The 19,840-nt window shown below is 45.8% G+C and overlaps 1 protein-coding gene across 1 annotated transcript in view; it reads right to left on the bottom strand.

Annotated features, from left to right (window-relative positions):
• The window catches only part of ALG13 (ALG13 UDP-N-acetylglucosaminyltransferase subunit), a 63,480-nt gene that overhangs the window by 18,599 nt on the left and 25,041 nt on the right, over positions 1-19,840 (bottom strand). Inside the window, exons 8-17 of the mRNA XM_075572669.1 lie at positions 19,768-19,836; positions 19,183-19,233; positions 12,987-13,033; positions 12,531-12,603; positions 9,611-9,692; positions 5,911-6,088; positions 4,980-5,055; positions 3,891-3,999; positions 3,105-3,169; positions 2,781-2,881 (exon numbers count right to left, since the gene is read on the bottom strand). Of these exons, the coding sequence (XP_075428784.1) occupies positions 2,781-2,881; positions 3,105-3,169; positions 3,891-3,999; positions 4,980-5,055; positions 5,911-6,088; positions 9,611-9,692; positions 12,531-12,603; positions 12,987-13,033; positions 19,183-19,233; positions 19,768-19,836 (851 nt within the window). The remainder of the gene's footprint in view (positions 1-2,780; positions 2,882-3,104; positions 3,170-3,890; positions 4,000-4,979; positions 5,056-5,910; positions 6,089-9,610; positions 9,693-12,530; positions 12,604-12,986; positions 13,034-19,182; positions 19,234-19,767; positions 19,837-19,840) is intronic.

The following is a 19,840-nucleotide window of genomic DNA, read 5'->3' as shown; positions in this document are numbered from 1 at the left end:
AAAAGCAAACTTCTTATTTTTTCTAAGTTTTCGCGCATGCGCAGTAAACATTATACTCGGTTCGAGTGGATTTACCGCTTTTAGACCTCACAGATGGATCAATCGGCTCTCAGTGGCAGCTCCATGAGGTATCTTATTCATGATTATATGGGTGCCCACTACTTATAGCAATTAGTTTATTTTGTGGTTTCGCGTGCGCTTATGTTGCGTGTGCGCAATAGCGGCATATACCAATCATGCGATCAGAGCGACGAGAGGGTATAAAAACGCTCCGCTTTCCTTTCCTTCTAGCAAATTTATCCCCGACGAAGCTCCATAGCTGGAGCGAAACGCGCGTTGGACGTGCAATGTTGTCAGTCTCCTACTTGGAGCTGTTTTAATGTAGTGTTAGTAGTCTCCTGTTTCAGCTTATACAGTTCATGATACTACTCTATTATAGCTTAGTGTCGTTTAGTCAGTGAGGTCTGCTGCCATCTCTCTACCTAGCTATAGATGTGCCTTGCAGCTTCTGTGCTGTGAATGTATTTCACCGCTTTGTTAGCTGCCCCATGAGTGTTAGTCATTGTGTCTACACTTATGGTGCTAACACCCTCTACTCTGGATGTAATTTGACATACTATTGGGGTCTTTGAATAGCATATTATTACACCAGGTGGAGCTCCTATCAATTTCACTGTAATATTTCTTTCCTCACTGATGTTCACATCTTTTATTATTTGTTCTGTTAGCTGATCCAGAGGGTTTTTACCCTGATTAATAGTACTCTTAGTCCCCTACACCCTACCACATTCAATTGGTAAATAGGGCTTTTCCATCATAATAATTAGGTGACTTGGGTGCCAAGTACTTCTGATTTAATTTTTTTTTAATCACGTTACACACTCCTTTGGTAATATATGTTTTAAGGGAATCATTAAAAGGTATATTTTAACTCCGGTGGTGTGCAGTTTAGTGAATTCTTTTAGGAGTCCAACCATTTGTACTCCTTTGTTTTTTTCTGATAGACTTTTATTGAGCCTCAAAACATGGAAACGTAAGAGCTTACTTTCAGCATTATGCAACGATCAAAGAAACAAGTCCAGAACAGGGCTGTGCCCTCTGCCAGCAAGAACCAGTCTTTAATCCCGCTAGGGCTGTGCCCTCTGCCAGCAAGTCCCAGTCTTTAATCCCGCTAGGGCTGTGCCCTCTGCCAGCAAGTCCCAGTCTTTAATCCCGCTAGGGCTGTGCCCTCTGCCAGCAAGTCCCAGTCTTTAATCCCGCTAGGGCTGTGCCCTCTGCCAGCAAGGCCCAGTCTTTAATCCCGCTAGGGCTGTGCCCTCTGCCAGCAAGGCCCAGTCTTTAATCCCGCTAGGGCTGTGCCCTCTGCCAGCAAGGCCCAGACTTTAATCCCGCTAGGGCTGTGCCCTCCGAAGGGTAAACACAGTCTTGAAGGTAAAGGTAGGGTTGAGAGTTCAGCGGTCTCAGAGTATAGACAACAACGTATCCAAAAACAGACGGATTTCTCCTCTCCTCCTCAAAGCCCAAAGATATGTGTGCTCTTGGTACACACACACACACACACACACACACAGGACACACACACACAGGACACACACACACAGGACACACACACACACAGGACACACACACAGGACACACACACACAGAGGACACACACACACACAAAGGACACACACACAGGACACACACACAGGACACACACACAGGACACACACACAGGACACACACACAGGACACACACACAGGACACACACACACACAGGACACACACACACACAGGACACACACACAGGACACACACACACACAGGACACACACACACACAGGACACACACACACACAGGACACACACACACACAGGACACACACACACACAGGACACACACACACACACAGGACACACACACACACAGGACACACACACACACACAGGACACACACACACACACAGGACACACGACACACAGGACACACGACACACAGGACACACGACACACAGGACACACGACACACAGGACACACGACACACAGGACACACACACTAGGCTTTTAAAGCCCTTTAATGAGCCAGCTGAGAAAGGAGTAACTAACTCAGCTTGCTCTCAGGCAGGGATTTAACCCGGACACTGTTGAGCTCAGCAGTTATCACTAGACAGGGAATGTACCTGGGCACACGCCTCTTAACCTGCACATTGGTAATAGATTATTTTGACGACTACCTTGTAAAATACATACAGGTTTAAAAAGTGCGGTTCCCCTCCTTTCTAGGGGGGGGGGGGGGGAAGCAGGGAGTCTCCAGAGCCAAACAGCCTCAGCGACCCACGGCTTCCCAGGACCCTTACCTCCGAAGGTGCCCCCAATAACACCTGGCTGGGTGAATAATATGGGAGGTTTAAACCTTCCGTGGCACGGGAGCCAATAGGAAACCACAATGCCCTCAGTCACTGCATCCTAAGAATCATGGCTTACTGGTGCACCCACAGACACAAAAATACTGAGAAGCAGGGGGTCTCCGGAGCGGAAATGACCGCGGTACAGGTCCTGGGCCCCTCTGATTCATGCTTATTTAATAAAAAAAAGTATAATACTTGGAATGTTACTTTAAAGCAAGAAACACCCAAATCCACCTCCTATTATCCAGACGGTATACAACGAATACACGCCAGCACCAGGAGATCTTAAAAACGGCGCCTGCAAACTGGCAAGGAATTCGAGGCGACATCAGAAGTGGAACAGCACCGCGCTACAACATGTAAACGCAGTGTGTCCGCTACACTTACTTCGCAGCCAGTTCTTCAATGAACACGGTTACAGAGTTGCTGTCATGACCGACTTCCTGGATATGAGCATTGTAATATCGTCCTCCAGGCTCCAGCCGAACCTGGGGAGAGAAGAACAATGAGACGTGTTCTAGAGCAGCAGAGAGTTATATTTATACCATGAAGTGAAGACACACACACACACACACACACACACACACACACTTTGTGAGAATGTAATGTTGGATGTAGCAATGTCTTTTGTAATACGATATATGCTCACTTAATGGTTGCATCATTATCATGCCTAGAACGGACCACACGGGAATGGATACAATCTCCTACCTGACACTTATCACCTAAGCAGTAATGTCTCCCAGCAAACACCATGTAATCCGTCTTCTGAAGTTCTGCAAAAGATTGGGGGGGAAAGAAAGGAAAATAAATTGGAACATTAATAGTATGAAACATTATCAGTAAAAGTGGTAATAAATGCTAAAAAATAATGAAAAAAAAATGAAAAAAAAAAAAAAAAAAAATCAACAACTGATACCCATTGATCAAAGAAAGTTATTTAAACCACGCCAGCTCAGATAATCTTTATTTCATGTTTTGTTGGGATTCTCTGCCACTTGCATTATGTTGGGACTAGCATACGAACGCCCAAATCTAAACAGTCCCGTCTATTTTTATTTTACATCATTCAAAAATCGGTCCCCGGGATGCTCAGTGGTTTAGTTCTTGGTATTCCTTCCTGGAGTTGCTATACGACACCTGCGGCCATCCAATAGAAAGCCACAATGCCATCCCTCGAGCACCGATTAAATCCCGCAGGATTTGGCTAGTGGGAGCAGAAACACAGGCAACTAAACTAGTATATCTCGGGAACCTGGCTGTGCCCACAGATAAACAAAAAGTGCAGTTTTAAATCCGAAAAAAACTCCCTATAAAAACACAGGATTGATGATTTTATGGAGTTATTTTTTTTTACAATTTTCAAAAGCCCCTTTGGAACAAAACAAACAAAAAAAGACCACAGTCAAACACCTTAATTAGGAGTGAAAACACCTTTGAACCGTCTTGTAAATCGCAACGCAAAGTGTTCAAGGCTTCACCCAGCAGCAAACCTACCTTTCCTGCTATCCAGCCAGACATCAAACTCCACGTTCCTGTAAATTTCGGGGTCGAGCGCCTTCAACACTTTGTATGGGAAGGGCATCTTATTTGGGTTTTCTAGAGACTACAAAATAAAAAAAAATGTAAGATGGTGTGCACAGGTGCAGCTCCTTACACAATGGGCTCAGCGCTCTCCGACAGGCAGCAGACTATGGTGGGCCAAATGTTTGTAACAGACACGTCCTCGGGAAATTAACCTACTGATTTCCCTGCATTCCCCTCCAATGTCCAAGCGCAATGAGTCATTTGGTCACCGCGACCAAATCCCCGCCGTCATTCGGTCGCAGACAGACCCTCCGCTGCTGGAATCCCCCCGCCACCGCCCGCTTCCAGGGTAAATTTAATTATTGTTTAGAGTAGGGGGTTAATTTAAGGGTTAATTTTAGGGTAGAGGGTTTTAGGGCAATGCCTTAGGGTAGTTGGTTTAGGGTAATGCCTTAGGGTACGAGGTTTAGGGCAGGGCGTTTAGGCACCTACCTTAGCGGCAAAGTGGCAGGTTCCAGCGAGGGGTGGGGGAGTTTAGTTGCGGCAAAGCGCTGGCGACCATTTGGTCACGGCGAAACGACCGCGGCTAAATGTCCGAGACCGCGTCCAAGCGCTCCCCGTATAATGTCTTGATTCTTAAGGATTACATCCTGCTTTAAGGGGCCGGCTCAGTGCAGCAGCTCAAATCTAACTTAAATAACTGGTCTTATTTCTATCCGGTGAAAAATGAATCACTTCTTGTCAGGAATAAGCCTCCCCGCTACTTATGCGCATCGGTGACTAAAGATGGCACCATAATTACTTGGTAAATAAAGGAACAGCGCTAAACGAATAATTTTTACGTCTATATAATGTATTTTATGGATCAGATTTACCAAACATGGTAAAAATGGTGAAAACCCTTTACCATGGAAATACTTATACTTGTCCGACTTAAAACCACCCCCCGCCCCCAAAAAAGTGTAAATCCTCCCCATTTATCATGCAACTATCCTTTGATGACTGGTCCTCGGTAAGATCCGCCTTTAAGAACAATGTCCACGTAAGAAAACATCAGACCTTCGCCTCGTCCAAACTCTGCTTATTTTTATCTTCCGGAGCGTTTTCACCATTATTTCCTTCCCAGGCCTCTGCCCTGAAAGAGAACGCAACACACACCTCATTTTGCAACAGGACTCACACAAAGTCCTTTTTGCCTCCCCCTAGGAAGACACACACCGTTAAAAAAGGAGCAGCATCTTCTATTCAGATAAGTAGCAACAGGAATTTTATCAGGACAAATATATCCCGGCACTGCCGACACTTTGCCGGAACAATGCGGCAATTGCCAACAGATCACCTGCTGGGACTCGCCTGCATGTCGCCTACTATTGCCATTGCTTAGAAAGCACGGAAGAGTCCGCCGCGCGGTACAATGTGTGAGTGTGCGGGTGGGCCTGAGGATTTCAATTCACAGGGTTACGATTTGAGGACTTCTACCCATGGGTTTAAAAGAACAACAAGATAGAGGCTTAATGTTCCAGCTGCAGACCAAGCAATATCCTACGTGGGTTTTCAGTTCTGTACTATGAGAGAATACTTGTAGCATTAATTACCGATGCAAAGCAATTAATCAAATGCTATACATTCCATATAGAGGCTTCCCACTTCAAAGTTCCTACCTGGAAGCTAAAGTCTTCTCTCCAAAGCGTATTTTCTATTTTTAAATAAATAATATACATGCCTTCCTGCCGGAATGTACGCATTTGGGACTGTATGTGGAGCATACTGTGGCAATCAAATATATAATGGATTTAGATTTTTCTTGCTAAATACTTCCAACGTTACAGAACAGAAAACTGTAATGTAAGAAAAGGCGATCTTCCTTCCTTCCGCTCTTATTTCCCATCGCCACTCGTCCACTCGAAGGAATTAAATCATGAAATGCAAACATTAGAAGCGGCGCAATGCCAGGCTGCAGCCTTGGAAGGGTTCACAAAGGCAAAGTTACCTCTGATCAGATGTTTTGGGCGACTTTTCCGGAAGGCAGTCATAGTTGGCGTCTTCGCTCCCGATGGAGGCGCTGTTCCGGTTCTTCTTGGTACCACTTCGGAAAAGCTCAACGGCAGAAGTCAATTCCTTTTCGTCCACACCAAAGACATCTCTGTACAGGCACTCGTACAGAACAGCTGCACAATCACACGTATTATATGGGAAACAGTGATATGGTCCTATATATAATAAACACTATTCTACGCTATTAAGTCCTTCTACAAGGCCCTCCCTGAGCTCAGCGCCGACACACGGACCAGAAGTAGTCACTTTTTCTAGTGGTAAGAAACACAGATGCTACATTTCATTTCAGTTAGAGATTCCCTGAGGTTTTATTTCTGGTTCACTGGTTCAATTAACCTTTCGAGTGCCCCTATGAGTGCCCGGTCACTACAGTGAGAAGCAGTAACAGTTAATGATGCCATCATTGTTAATAGTTACCCAACAGGGGCAAAAAAACAGCATGAACCTCAAAACACCTTCAAGGGGTTAAAAAAAAAAAAAAAACTTAATAAAATGGCAGCTCCTCCTAGGACTAGTATATTATCAGAGAGACACACACAGTCACAGAGAGACACACGCAGAGTCACAGAGAGAGACACACGCAGAGTCACAGAGAGAGACACACGCAGAGTCACAGAGAGAGACACACGCAGAGTCACAGAGAGACACACACGCAGAGTCACAGAGAGACACACACGCAGAGTCACAGAGAGACACACACGCAGAGTCACAGAGAGACACACACGCAGAGTCACAGAGAGACACACACGCAGAGTCACAGAGAGACACACACGCAGAGTCACAGAGAGACACACACGCAGAGTCACAGAGAGACACACACAGTCACAGAGAGACACACACGCAGTCACAGAGAGACACACACAGTCACAGAGAGACACGCACAGTCACAGAGAGACACACACAGTCACAGAGAGACACACACAGTCACAGAGAGACACACACAGTCACAGAGAGACACACACAGTCACAGAGAGACACACACAGTCACAGAGAGACACACACGCAGAGTCACAGAGAGACACACACGCAGAGTCACAGAGAGACACACACGCAGAGTCACAGAGAGACACACACGCAGAGTCACAGAGAGACACACACGCAGAGTCACAGAGAGACACACACGCAGAGTCACAGAGAGACACACACGCAGAGTCACAGAGAGACACACACGCAGAGTCACAGAGAGACACACACGCAGAGTCACAGAGAGACACACACGCAGAGTCACAGAGAGACACACACGCAGAGTCACAGAGAGACACACACGCAGAGTCACAGAGAGACACACACGCAGAGTCACAGAGAGACACACACGCAGAGTCACAGAGAGACACACACGCAGAGTCACAGAGAGACACACACGCAGAGTCACAGAGAGACACACACGCAGAGTCACAGAGAGACACACACGCAGAGTCACAGAGAGACACACACGCAGAGTCACAGAGAGACACACACGCAGAGTCACAGAGAGACACACACGCAGAGTCACAGAGAGACACACACGCAGAGTCACAGAGAGACACACACGCAGAGTCACAGAGAGACACACACGCAGAGTCACAGAGAGACACACACGCAGAGTCACAGAGAGACACACACGCAGAGTCACAGAGAGACACACGCAGAGTCACAGAGAGACACACGCAGAGTCACAGAGAGACACACGCAGAGTCACAGAGAGACACACGCAGAGTCACAGAGAGACACACGCAGAGTCACAGAGAGACACACGCAGAGTCACAGAGAGACACACGCAGAGTCACAGAGAGACACACGCAGAGTCACAGAGAGACACACGCAGAGTCACAGAGAGACACACGCAGAGTCACAGAGAGACACACGCAGAGTCACAGAGAGACACACGCAGAGTCACAGAGAGACACACGCAGAGTCACAGAGAGACACACGCAGAGTCACAGAGAGACACACGCAGAGTCACAGAGAGACACACGCAGAGTCACAGAGAGACACACGCAGAGTCACAGAGAGACACACGCAGAGTCACAGACAGACACACACACAGTCACAGACAGACACACACACACACACATACACACAGTCACAGACAGACACACACACACACACATACACACAGTCACAGACAGACACACACACACACACATACACACAGTCACAGACAGACACACACACACACACATACACACAGTCACAGACAGACACACACACACACACACACACACACACACACACACACACACACACACACAGTCACAGACAGACAGACACACACACACACACACACACACACACACACAGTCACAGACAGACACACACACACAGTCACAGACAGACACACACACACACAGTCACACACACACACAGTCACAGACAGACACACACACAGTCACAGACAGACACACACACACACAGTCACAGACACACACAGTCACAGACACACACAGTCACAGACACACACAGTCACAGACACACACAGTCACAGACACACACAGTCACAGACACACACAGTCACAGACACACACAGTCACAGACACACACAGTCACAGACACACACAGTCACAGACACACACAGTCACAGACACACACAGTCAGACAGACACACACACAGTCACAGACAGACACACACACAGTCACAGACAGACACACAGACACAGACACAGTCACAGTCACAGACACAGACACAGACACAGACACAGACACAGAAAAGGACATACTGTAATGGGACAAGGGTATAAAACACTTGCCAGACCAGTGATTTTCCCCCTGGTTCCGCGGCTGCCAGGTGGGGAGAGCAGGGACACCTCTCCCAGCTGTCCCAGACCGGCGGCGTGGCGGCACCCCTACATAGCAGTGACCCGGCGGCTACTGTTGCTGAGCTCACTGCTATCTTTCCTCTCATTGCTTCTGCCGGCTGACAGGAGGGAGCGGCGGCAGCAGCACAAGCGCTGGCTCCCTTAAAGAGACAGTGTCTGTGTGGGGGAGGGGGTGAGTGAGTGAGGTAGAGTGTGTGTCTGTGTATGAGAGGGTGTGTGTGTGTCTGTGTGTAGAAGAGAGGGGGAGTGAGCCTAAGGGAGAAAGTGTGGGGGAGAAGGCGCGCAAGTGGGAGACACACTAGGGCGAGAGACGGGGGCGCGGTTCCCCAGAATTTCACAATCGAATTCTGGGGTTCCCTAACCAAACAGCTAAACAAACAGCCCCCCCCCCCTAATTCAGAGGCCCAATAAATAGAATTTTGTGCAAAATTTCCTTAAAAAAAAGTACACATCAGTGAAATAATTGCTTTTAGCATGGTTACATTTAACGCAAGGACAACAATCTTGTGAGCCAACAAGAATTGTGCATTTGAAAGTCCTAAAAAATATTTACCCTTGTATCATTAGCTTGACCAAGTGACACCAACGTGCTTTGAGATACAGATGTTGCAGACGCTATGGCAGCCATCACCGCGATTCGTTTGCAAAATTGCACAAACGTTTTTTTACCGACGGCTCCATTTGTTTCAAGTGTCAAACATGGTGGCCGCGGTAAAAGCGATGGAATGCAATAACGTCTCCTACGTCTCTATAAATGTCATGTACGCAAGTGTAGGCTCTTGGGAATAATATCCTAATCTGAAGCGCAGGTCAGCAGGTGAACATGTAAAACATACTTACCCTGACATATGGCAGCGTTTGCTTGGAAATGTTTGGTAAATACGGAGTCATAATGACCATTGCTGGAACAACACAACATAACCTAAATAAAACAGAGTCATCAAGTGAGTCACACGGTATATTGGAGACACTGAAATAGAGCTAGAGAGATCTTGATATGTATGTATGTTTTCATTTGTATAGCGCCATTAATGTACAAAGCGCTTCACAGCAGTAATACACGCGACAATCATATAAATAACAAGTAATATAAATGACACAAAGGAGAGAAGTGCTTCAGACATAAAAGTACCATTTAGAAAAAGGAGTCGCTGCTCCGAAGAGCTTACAATCTAATTTGTAGGTAGGAATAACGTACAGACACAGTAGGAGGGCGTTCTGGTAAGTGCGTCTGCAAGGGGTCAAGGTTTATGTATGAGGTGTTAATTATCAGCCATGGAGCTACTCATATGCTTCCTTAAGCAGTTGTGTTTTGAGGTGGCTCTTAAAGGTGGATAGAGAGGGTGCTAGTCGGGTATTGAGGGGAAGGGTATTCCAGATGTGTGGGGCAGTCAGTGAGAAGGGTGTAAGGCGGGAGAGGGCTTTAGATACAAAGGGGGTAGAGAGAAGACATCCTTGAGCAGAACGCAAGAGTCAGGAATCGGGATGGTGCATAGCGAGAAATTAGGGCTGAGATGTAAGGAGGGGCAGAAGAGTGTAAAGCTTTAAAAGTGAGGAGGAGAATGGAGTGTGTGATACAGGATTTGATAGGAAGCCAGGAGAGGGATTTCAGCAGGGGAGACGTGGAGACAGATTTCGGAAATAGTAGAGTGATTCTGGCAGCAGCATTTAGGATAGATTGTAGGGGAGACAGGTGAGAGGCAGGAAGGCCGGACAGCAGGAGGTTACAGTAGTCGAGACGGGAGAGAATGAGGGTCTGTTGCAGAGTTTTTCAGTCAAGCAACAGAGGAAAGGGCGTTTCTAGGTTATATTGAGGAGGAAAAAAAAACGACACTTTTTTGCTACCTTTGAACGTGAGAGAGGTGTAGAGTGTGAGCCATAGGCAGCGTGCTTGGGCTACTGGGTGAATGATAGTACTTCCAACAGTGATGTGGAAGGAGGTAGTAGGGCCAGGTTTGGGATGAAATATGAGGAGCTGTTTTTACCACATTACGTTTAAGTCAGCGGAGGGTCACCCAGGATGACATCACAGAGAGACATTCAGAAACTTTAGTCTGTACTGCAGGTGTAGGTCAGGGGTAGACCGTTTGGATGTCATTAGGTCACCTACAGAGTGTGTAAAGAGAAAAGAGAAGGGGTCCCAGGACAGAGCCCTGGGGTACCACCACAGAGCGATCGATAGAGGAGAAGGAGGTGTTCGCAAAAGAGACACGGAAAGGACGATGGGAGAGGTAAGAGGAGATCCAGGATAGAGCTTTGTTACGAATGCCAAGAGTATGAAGAATGTGAAGGAGAAGAGGGTGGTCCACAGTGTCAAATGCTGCAGAGCGGTCGAGTAATATGAGCAGAGTGTAATGACCTATGTCTTTGTCAGCATGGAGGTCATTAGTTATTTTAGTGGGGGCTGTTTCAGTGGAGTGAGCAGTGCAGAAGCCAGATTGTAGAGGGTCTAGGGAGAATAGGTGTTGAGAAAATGGAGCAAATGAGAGAATACAAGACGTTCAAGGAGTTTAGAGGCAAAAGGCAGGACGGAGACAGGTCAATAGTTAGAAAGACAGGTAGGGTCAAGCTTACCGTTTTTGAGTAATGGTATAACTGTTGCATGTTTGAAGGAAGAGGGAAAGGTACCAGAGTAGAGGGAGGAGTTAAATGCATGTGAGCATAGGGATTATAGAAGGAGACAGAGGTTTTAGGAGATGGGAGGGAATGGGGTCAAGAGGGCAAGTAGTAGAGGGAGAAGAGATCAGCAATGACACATCCTCCTCTGCGACAGCGAATAAAGAGTCAAGGAATGCAGGAGGAGCTTAAGGCCTCGTTCAGGGTGCAGGCTTCGGAGGGAGGGCGTGCTGCCGTGCGAGCTGCCGTGGGACACAAAGTATTCAAATTGAATACTGGTTGTCAGGGTAGCAGCCGCCCTGTCTCCAAAGCCAGGAGTTGACGCTGGCTACAGTTTCAATAAACGAAAAAATCGTTTTTTGAAGCTGCAGCAGCGTCACTGGGACCTCGGCAGCCAATGAAATCATTCTTGAGAATGATTTCATGACTGCAACTTGGATCCCTAACCTGCCGTCTGTAGTCCCGCCCCCTCCCCACCTCCTCAACTCCTGAAACAGTCTGCTGGGAATGAACTCACATCGCCCAGCAAACTGCCGCCCTCCCCCCGAACGCCCTCCCTCCAACTCCTGCCTCCGGCACCCTGAACGAGGCCTTAGGCCTCGTTCAGGGTGCCAGAGGCAGGAGTTGGAGGGCGGGCGGCAGTCTGCTGGGCGATGTGTGTTCATCCTCCCCAGCAGACTTTTTCAGGAGTGGAAGGGGCGGGGCTACAGACCTGAGGTTAGGGTTCGAAGTTGCAGTCTTGAAATCATTCTCAAGAATGATTTCATTGGCTGCCGAGGTCCCAGTGACGCTGCTGCAGCTTCAAAAAACGACTTGGGTTGTTTAGTGAAACTGTAGCCAGCGTCAACTCCGGGCTTCGGAGACAGGGCAGCTGCTACCCTGACAACCAGTATTCAATTTGAATACATTGTGTCTCACGGCAGCTCGCACGGCAGCACGCCTCCCTCCGAAGCCGGCACCCTGAACGAGGCCTTAGGAAGAGGTGTAGGATGCGAGGAGGATACAGAGGGGATGGCCCGACGTATGAATGCCACCTTTTCCTTGAAATAGTTGGCAATGTCCTGAGGTGAGATGGAGGAAGCAGAACAAGCAGCAGAGCTACAGAGCTTTCGCTGCACACACACACACACACACACACACTTACCTTTCCTTCAAAGTTATTATCTGTGGCATACGTAGGTGGTTTTCCGGGACTTTTGTACAGGATAAAGTTTTGACTACAATATAGAAAACATATACATGAGCATTTATATTACTGTATGTTACACATAAAACAGGATTTTAAATAACTCAATATACACCCTATACATTTCCGTATTGAACTATTGAATAAAGAAATAGTCAGAACAGCGATTTGAGTCACTTGGAAGTCTGGAGGCTTTTCCTGTGTCCCCTGCTACGATACAGGCTGCTGAACTTTGAACTGGAAGTCTAAAGTAGCAAAATGTAACCGTTTGCCTCAGGAAACCAGGACCAGGATTGCAACATCTGAAAGTTAGGAGCTTAGAATGGATCACGGTGGACTATTTTTTTTTTCTATTCTGAAATATAAATCTGATCGATTAACAAAAACTCAGAGACCAATGAGAAGGTTACTCACTTGAAAATCAGGGTCAGAGCAGTTATTTCAAGTTGACCAGCACTTTCCTATGGATATCAAAAGTAAAATAATTATTTTTTCCCCCCAAACCAAACATATAGATTAAAAAATTACAACTATTTAATTTAACATTAAAATGGCAGCATCGCAGACTGTCGCCCTAAAGGGAACCAACAGCAAAATGTTGAATATGTTGTTCAGTCATTTAAAAAAAAAAAAAAAAATCGAGTATTTTAAAACATTATTGAACGCTGGTCTTGGAACTGTAAAATAGGAGACCTGTAATCTAAAAACAAACAAAGGGGTACCCACTCAACCTCAGAGGGGATAGCTATGTGCACTAGGGGAAGGGTCAAACGCGGCAGAAAGGTCAAACTAGGGGATGGGTCAAACGCTGCGGAAAGGTCAAACCATGGGAAGGGTGAAACGCGGCAGAAAGGTCAAACTGGGGGAAGGGTGAAACGCGGCAGAAAGGTCAAACTGGGGGAAGGGTCAAACGCGGCAGAAAGGTCAAACTGGGGGAAGGGTGAAACGCGGCAGAAAGGTCAAACTGGGGGAAGGGTCAAACGCGGCAGAAAGGTCAAACTGGGGGAAGGGTCAAACGCGGCAGAAAGGTCCAAACTGAAATAATTCCCTCCAGGGTGCAGTGCTGTCCATCCACTGCTGAGTAGACTATACGGGCTTACTTATAGCGTTAGCGACTCATTCTAAGAACGCTGACATTTCCGCCTCTAATGTATGCGGTATAATTTAGCTCCATGATATTCCTGCCTTTCTAATTAGTGAACTAAATATTAATACAGTTCGGTGCTGCGTGTGCATACAATGGGGGCTTGTATTAAACGGGCAATGGATGGAAGGCAAGTAGCATAATTATGCCCCTCTATAAAGCATTCACTAAATGGCTGTCAGTGCAGCAGAAGAGGACCAAAGATGCAAAGCTCTGTGGGAAAGATCATGTGACCAGGCAGTCACTAGATACAATTGGTGCACTGCTAGAGAGGGCAGGGCTAAAAAAAAAAAAAAAAAAAAAGGAGTGTTCAGAGCCTGTTTCAGAAGAGGAAAGGGGTGTGACTTTGTAAATGGTTGCTATAGAAACAAAAAATGCTTGTATTTTCTCATAGTACAGAACGGATTTATTTAAAAAAACACACATGGACCACCCAACGGTTACACTGAGGAACAGATTCGTGAAAGAGAATAATTAACCACTTAAAGATCGCTCGGACCCTCCTCCAGTGCTACGCAGGATCTTCCCCCCCTCTCTCCCCCCCACCACTAGTGTTTCCCCCCCCCCCCCAGTCTTGTGAGTCGAGTATGTCTTGTCTTGTTTTCCTGTATGTGGTTCGTCTAGTGCTGTTAAAGTCGACAGCTGTTCAACATAAAAATGTGCTTGGTCTGTAATGTAAGCCTATGGGTGGTGAGTTTCTGTATGTCTGCTTCCCACAAATAAAAATGAAAGTTGAAAAAAAAAACAAAAAAAAACACACATGTAGGATATTGCTTGGTCTGCAGCTTTAAGCTGAAATATATAACATACGCGTTAATACCTCCCTAACGTTTGAGTCGGGCGATTGGTGCGCACTGCCAGAGAACATTACTCAGGAAAAGAAAATGATGGTAAGATTGTGAAACAATTTTCTATTTTCCTGAGCATATCCATGGCAGTGGACACCAAAGGGAAATGCCCAAGGAGGGTGGGTGAACATACAAGTCATACAACATACTGATACTGCATACATTCATTCGGTTTTGTATGGACAACAATCTGACGAACTTTACAGCCAAAGCATGCACCTGCGAAGGCCTGTGCATACAAACGGTAGAACGTATACACTTAAAGCATTTATAGAGGTCCCTGCAGCCGCCCCCACCAGCGGAGAAGCTTGAACTTTTGCTGCCCAGGATGTAGCCATGGATCTGGTGGAAGAAGCCCTTAAACCTTCTGGAGGCAGCTTGCCTTGCAGAGCGGAAGTTTCCTTGCTGCATGAAACAATCCAGTGAAAGAGTAGCTTCTGGAGGTGGCTTGTCCCTTTCGGTCCCCTGAAGGGACAATGAAGAGACTTTCTGAACCACTGAATTGTTTCGTTATGGTAAGATATGTCTTGAGACACCTTGCAACATCACAGGAATGTAGAAATTGCTCTTTATGTTTCACCAGAATCCGGTAGAATGAAGGTAATATTTCCTGGTTTAAATGAAAAAAAAAAAAAAAATATATGACACCTCAAGAAAAATTGTAGCGCTGGCTGTGATGGACTGCGAAGAAAGGATCTTTTATTGACAGAGCTTGTAGGTCATTACTTCTTCTAGCGGACGTGACTGCCACCAATAGCATAGTCTTCCCAGTCAGACGACCGATAAGGCCACCATGGACCTGGAGGATAATCTCATGGAGTCGAAGGATGCCTCCAAGAAACACTGTTACTAGCTTCATTTCTGAAAGCGCACCGATTATGGAAGATCTCCTGAAACCGCTCGAGTGCCTCTTCCACGTTAGGAATCAATCATTTCAAAGCTCTGGATTCGGACTTATGACTATCGCTGGTCTCCAGGATGCTGTTGCTGCCATGAATGTTAGAGAACTCTATCAGTCTATCCATGGGATCTCGAAGAGAGATTGCATCACTGACTGGCAAGATAGTCTTTCTGGCAAATCTGGAATTCAAAACAAAAAACTTGCGCTCATAAGTGATCTGTGATATAGAATAGTGACTTAAATATGGGTTATATAATACAACCTGATGGGTGAGGTTTTGTGCTGGTGGTCAATGGGAATGGCTCAAACACCAGGCTACATGAAAACAAAGAAAAGACAGCGCAAAAAAAACCATTGTGTAGTATATTAAAAATATTATTTATAATGTGAGGGTGAGTATTGCACGTACATCAAAAAAAAGGGTTAATAGCATGACATGTTAGGGACATGTTACCACTCGGCGGGGGACAGCAGGACACGGACACAGGTTACTTGGACGTCCTCCCTCTAACTGCTGGTATCCAGAATCAGCATGTACAGCTCAGCATTGGGGAACCTTCCCGCGTGTTCAAGGAGCTCCCAGCGATGGTTCAGAAGGGATGATCGCCGCGTTACTTCCTGGTTAGTCCACGCTAGCGTGTGACGTCATCCCGGCGGCGTCTCTCGGCCGGTCGCGTCTTTGATGCGTCACTCCTTGGCGTTATGCGATCGAGTGGTCGAACGAGTCCCAGACAAGTCCCACAATGAAACAAATGTTCAAATATAGTACCGCAATGGGGATATATGTAAAAGATGAAGGAACGCGCCCTCTCCTACGCGTTTCATCAAAGACGCGACCCGGCCGAGAGACGCCGCCGGATGACGTCACACGCTAGCGTGGACTAACCAGGAAGTAACGCGGCGATCAACCCTTCTGAACCACCGCTGGGAGCTCCTTGAACACGCGGGAAGGTTCCCCAACGCTGAGCTGTACATGCCGATTCTGGATACCAGCAGATAGAGGGAGGACGTCCAAGTAACCTGTGTCCGTGTCCTGCTGTCCCCCGCCGAGTGGTAACATGTCCCTAACATGTCATGCTATTAACCCTGTTTTTTGATGTACGTGCAATACTCACCCTCACATTATAAATAATATTTTTAATATACTACACAATGGTTTTTTTTTTGCGCTGTCTTTTCTTTGTTTTCAAATCTGGAATTCGTTGCATCTACCTTGGGTGAATAATCCCTGGATTTCACACCCTTTTCGTCAAAGGGGTACATATTGGAGAATGTTCTTGCTGTTGGAACCTTCTCTTCTGGTTAAGACCATTACAATTTAATAATTTTTTTAAACAATGTAGTGGACTAGGAAAGTTCTAGGTTTGTTCGATGTGTTTCTGAACATCCAATTTTTTCAATTCCGTGTGAGGAATTGAAACTTCAATTACCAAGACTTTGCGGACTTAATGAGAAGATCTACCAAGCCTACATCAAAAGTAGACGGTTCTTCGGCTATTATTGCTTCCAGGGACCTGAATTGATCCTCCCGAGTCCTCCAAAGATTAATCCATTGGTCTATCCAGACTCGTATCAGACTGTGTCCTCATCCTTTTCCTCGGTTCTGTGATGAGGCCATCTCAATGCCTTGAGGGTCGGCTTCCTTCATCCAAGAAAATAACTCTGACTTGTGTTCTGTAGGTTCTTTGGATGGTCTGGAAGGTCATCCATCAAGTTGGGGAGCCTTACAGTCTTTCATTTGTCCTAGCACAGCTGGAAGGTGCGGCTTAACCCGTTGGTGCCCACTACCATGGATATGCTCAGGAAAACTTGGTCATGAATGTGGCTAAGCAAGAAGTATCCGGCAGCAGAGAACCAACCACCATTAAAGCAGCGGCGCCCAAAAAAAAGATTTTAAAAAAAAGTCGGTACTAATTTCTTGTTTGGCAATCCAAGGCAAACCAAAGTCTGGGTAAAATCGTTGTGGTATTTGTTAGGGACAGATGAAAAAGCCTTTTTCCACTGATCGAAATATACCAAGAAGCATTTATTGTTCCCTAAACATAAGATAAAAGAAACTGGAAGACACAGTTTTTTTTTAGAGAGGGACCGAGTAGGGATAGATATAGATTTACCATCCCCTGCAGTGTTTATGACTGGGCAAAGGAATTTCAAAGCCCTTCAGCCTACATCTGCGTCGCCCCAAAGGCAGACGTTTGAAAGGGTTCCCCAAGCCGATGGGCATCCAAAGGGTGTTTGCTGCTCAGCTACTGGGTTGTGTAAAGTCTTTCAACACAGCACATTGCAGGCCTATCCTACCCTCTCCCAACACAGCAAATTGCAGGCCTATCCTACCTCTCCCAACACAGCACATTGCAAGCCTATCCTACCTCTCCCAACACAGCACATTGCAGGCCTATCCTAGCTCTTCCAACACAACACATTTCAGGCTTGTCGTACAGTACCTCTCCTAACACAGCACATTGCAGGCCTGACCTACCTCTCCTAACAGCACATTGCAGGCCTGACCTACCTCTCCTAACACAGCACATTGCAGGCCTGACCTACCTCTCCTAACATAGCACATTGCAGGCCTGACCTACCTCTTCTAACACAACACATTAAGGTCTGTCCTACCTCTTCCAACACAATTTTAACCTGGTCTGTAACGGTTACATACACCCATAATCATACATCATCTCTAACTGTCCATGAAATGTCTGTAAATTGAATGTATTACCACTGCTCATTTAACACAACCATGTATTATAATAACTCTGTGCCCAGGACATACTTGAAAACGAGAGGTACATCAATGCATTACTTTCTGGTAAAACATCTTATAAATAAAACAAATATCGGGAAGTATATAGATAGATAGACAGATATAGACCCGTACATACATACACACAGATTTACATGTAATAGGTACAGTTATTCCATGTTTGTGGAAAGAATTGTATGTTGAGATGCAGAAATCAGGTAAAAAAAATGTCAACAGTATTACAAGTGGAACAAAATAAAAGGAAAGGAAGGTTACAGTTTTAATTCCGTGGGGTAACCATTCCGTAACTTATAACCATATAATGTAAATAAAAGAGGGGGTTAGACGAGAGCGGGATTTCTTCTCTTTGGTCTTTCTGTGGAAGAGTACTACAGTAGCGTGTTTTTATTTTTTATTTATATTTATTTACCACTGTTCATTTAACACAACCATGTATTATAATAACTCTGTGCCCAGGATATACTTGAAAACGAGAGGTACATCAATGCATTACTTTCTGGCAAAACATCTTATAAATAAAACAAATATCGGAAGTATAATGAAATAAATGTCGAAGTTCCCTGCGGCACATACACACAATGCTTTCTCTCATCTCATGCTATTGCAGGTTATCAAGACTGCGTATTACACAGCGTCCCCCCAAAAAACACGGTGTAATACGCGGTCACCATCGCCTGCAAGAAAAGGAGATGAGAAATAGTATTACATGTGCGGCGGAGAACCGTTCCATTTATATCATGAGTAAATTCAGATTCCGTACACGCCGCTGCGCCCGCCCCCCTCCCCCTATTAGGACCTACAATCACCTAGGCAGGGACTATGATCTAAGTGCACAGATAACTCTCCTTACTGAAGTATAATGTTGCAAGTCTAGATACAGAAGATACAGGAAGTTGAGGAAGAGAGGATGCTGGTGATAAGGTTATGTGGCTGTCCTGGGTAATTTATCTTACCTTGGGATCATCTAACCGCTCCAAGTATTTTTCAAATGGCCCTTCCACATACTGGAAGAAGAAAAAAAATGCAGCAAATGTTTTTTTTTCCTACAGGTATGAGGGAACACTGTCACACCACATGTATACTGGTTTGAAGTGTAAACTCAAAATGGAGAAACAAGTGGTACAAGGACCACGAGATTTGTCATCACGCATTTACACTCCGATTAGCCCCAAACAAATAGATTTAAAAAATATATTATTTGAAAACCAAGGGAAAAAAGAAAAATGTAAATGAAAAAGGCTATATACATATCCAGGTCTGTGGGCATTTAAACACCCCTCCCCCCCCCCACGCCCAGAATCACAAATGCTTTTTATTTATTGCTATTGTTGCAAGACACGACGGGATAATTATATATATGCTGAAGCAGCGGTTTGGTGCGTTTTTCACCCCAAAAAAATCCTATTGACGTCCATGGGGAATTTCACCAGAAAACGCCCCAAACTGCGGCTATGGCGTAAATAGAATAAGGTTATTCTTTGTTGGAGAGGATATCAAATGACAGGACCCAACGGTAAGCAAAGAGATCACAGACTTACGGACTCAAACGTCTTTTGATTCTTCCTCATATAGGTGACGCAGATTTTTCGGATTTCCGTATGGTGAATCTAA

Source organism: Ascaphus truei, chromosome 16 (genome assembly GCF_040206685.1).
Source record: "Ascaphus truei isolate aAscTru1 chromosome 16, aAscTru1.hap1, whole genome shotgun sequence".
Taxonomy (NCBI): domain Eukaryota; kingdom Metazoa; phylum Chordata; class Amphibia; order Anura; family Ascaphidae; genus Ascaphus; species Ascaphus truei.
The sequence above is the reverse complement of the archived record's forward strand: the minus strand, read 5'-3'. Positions and strand labels throughout refer to the sequence as shown.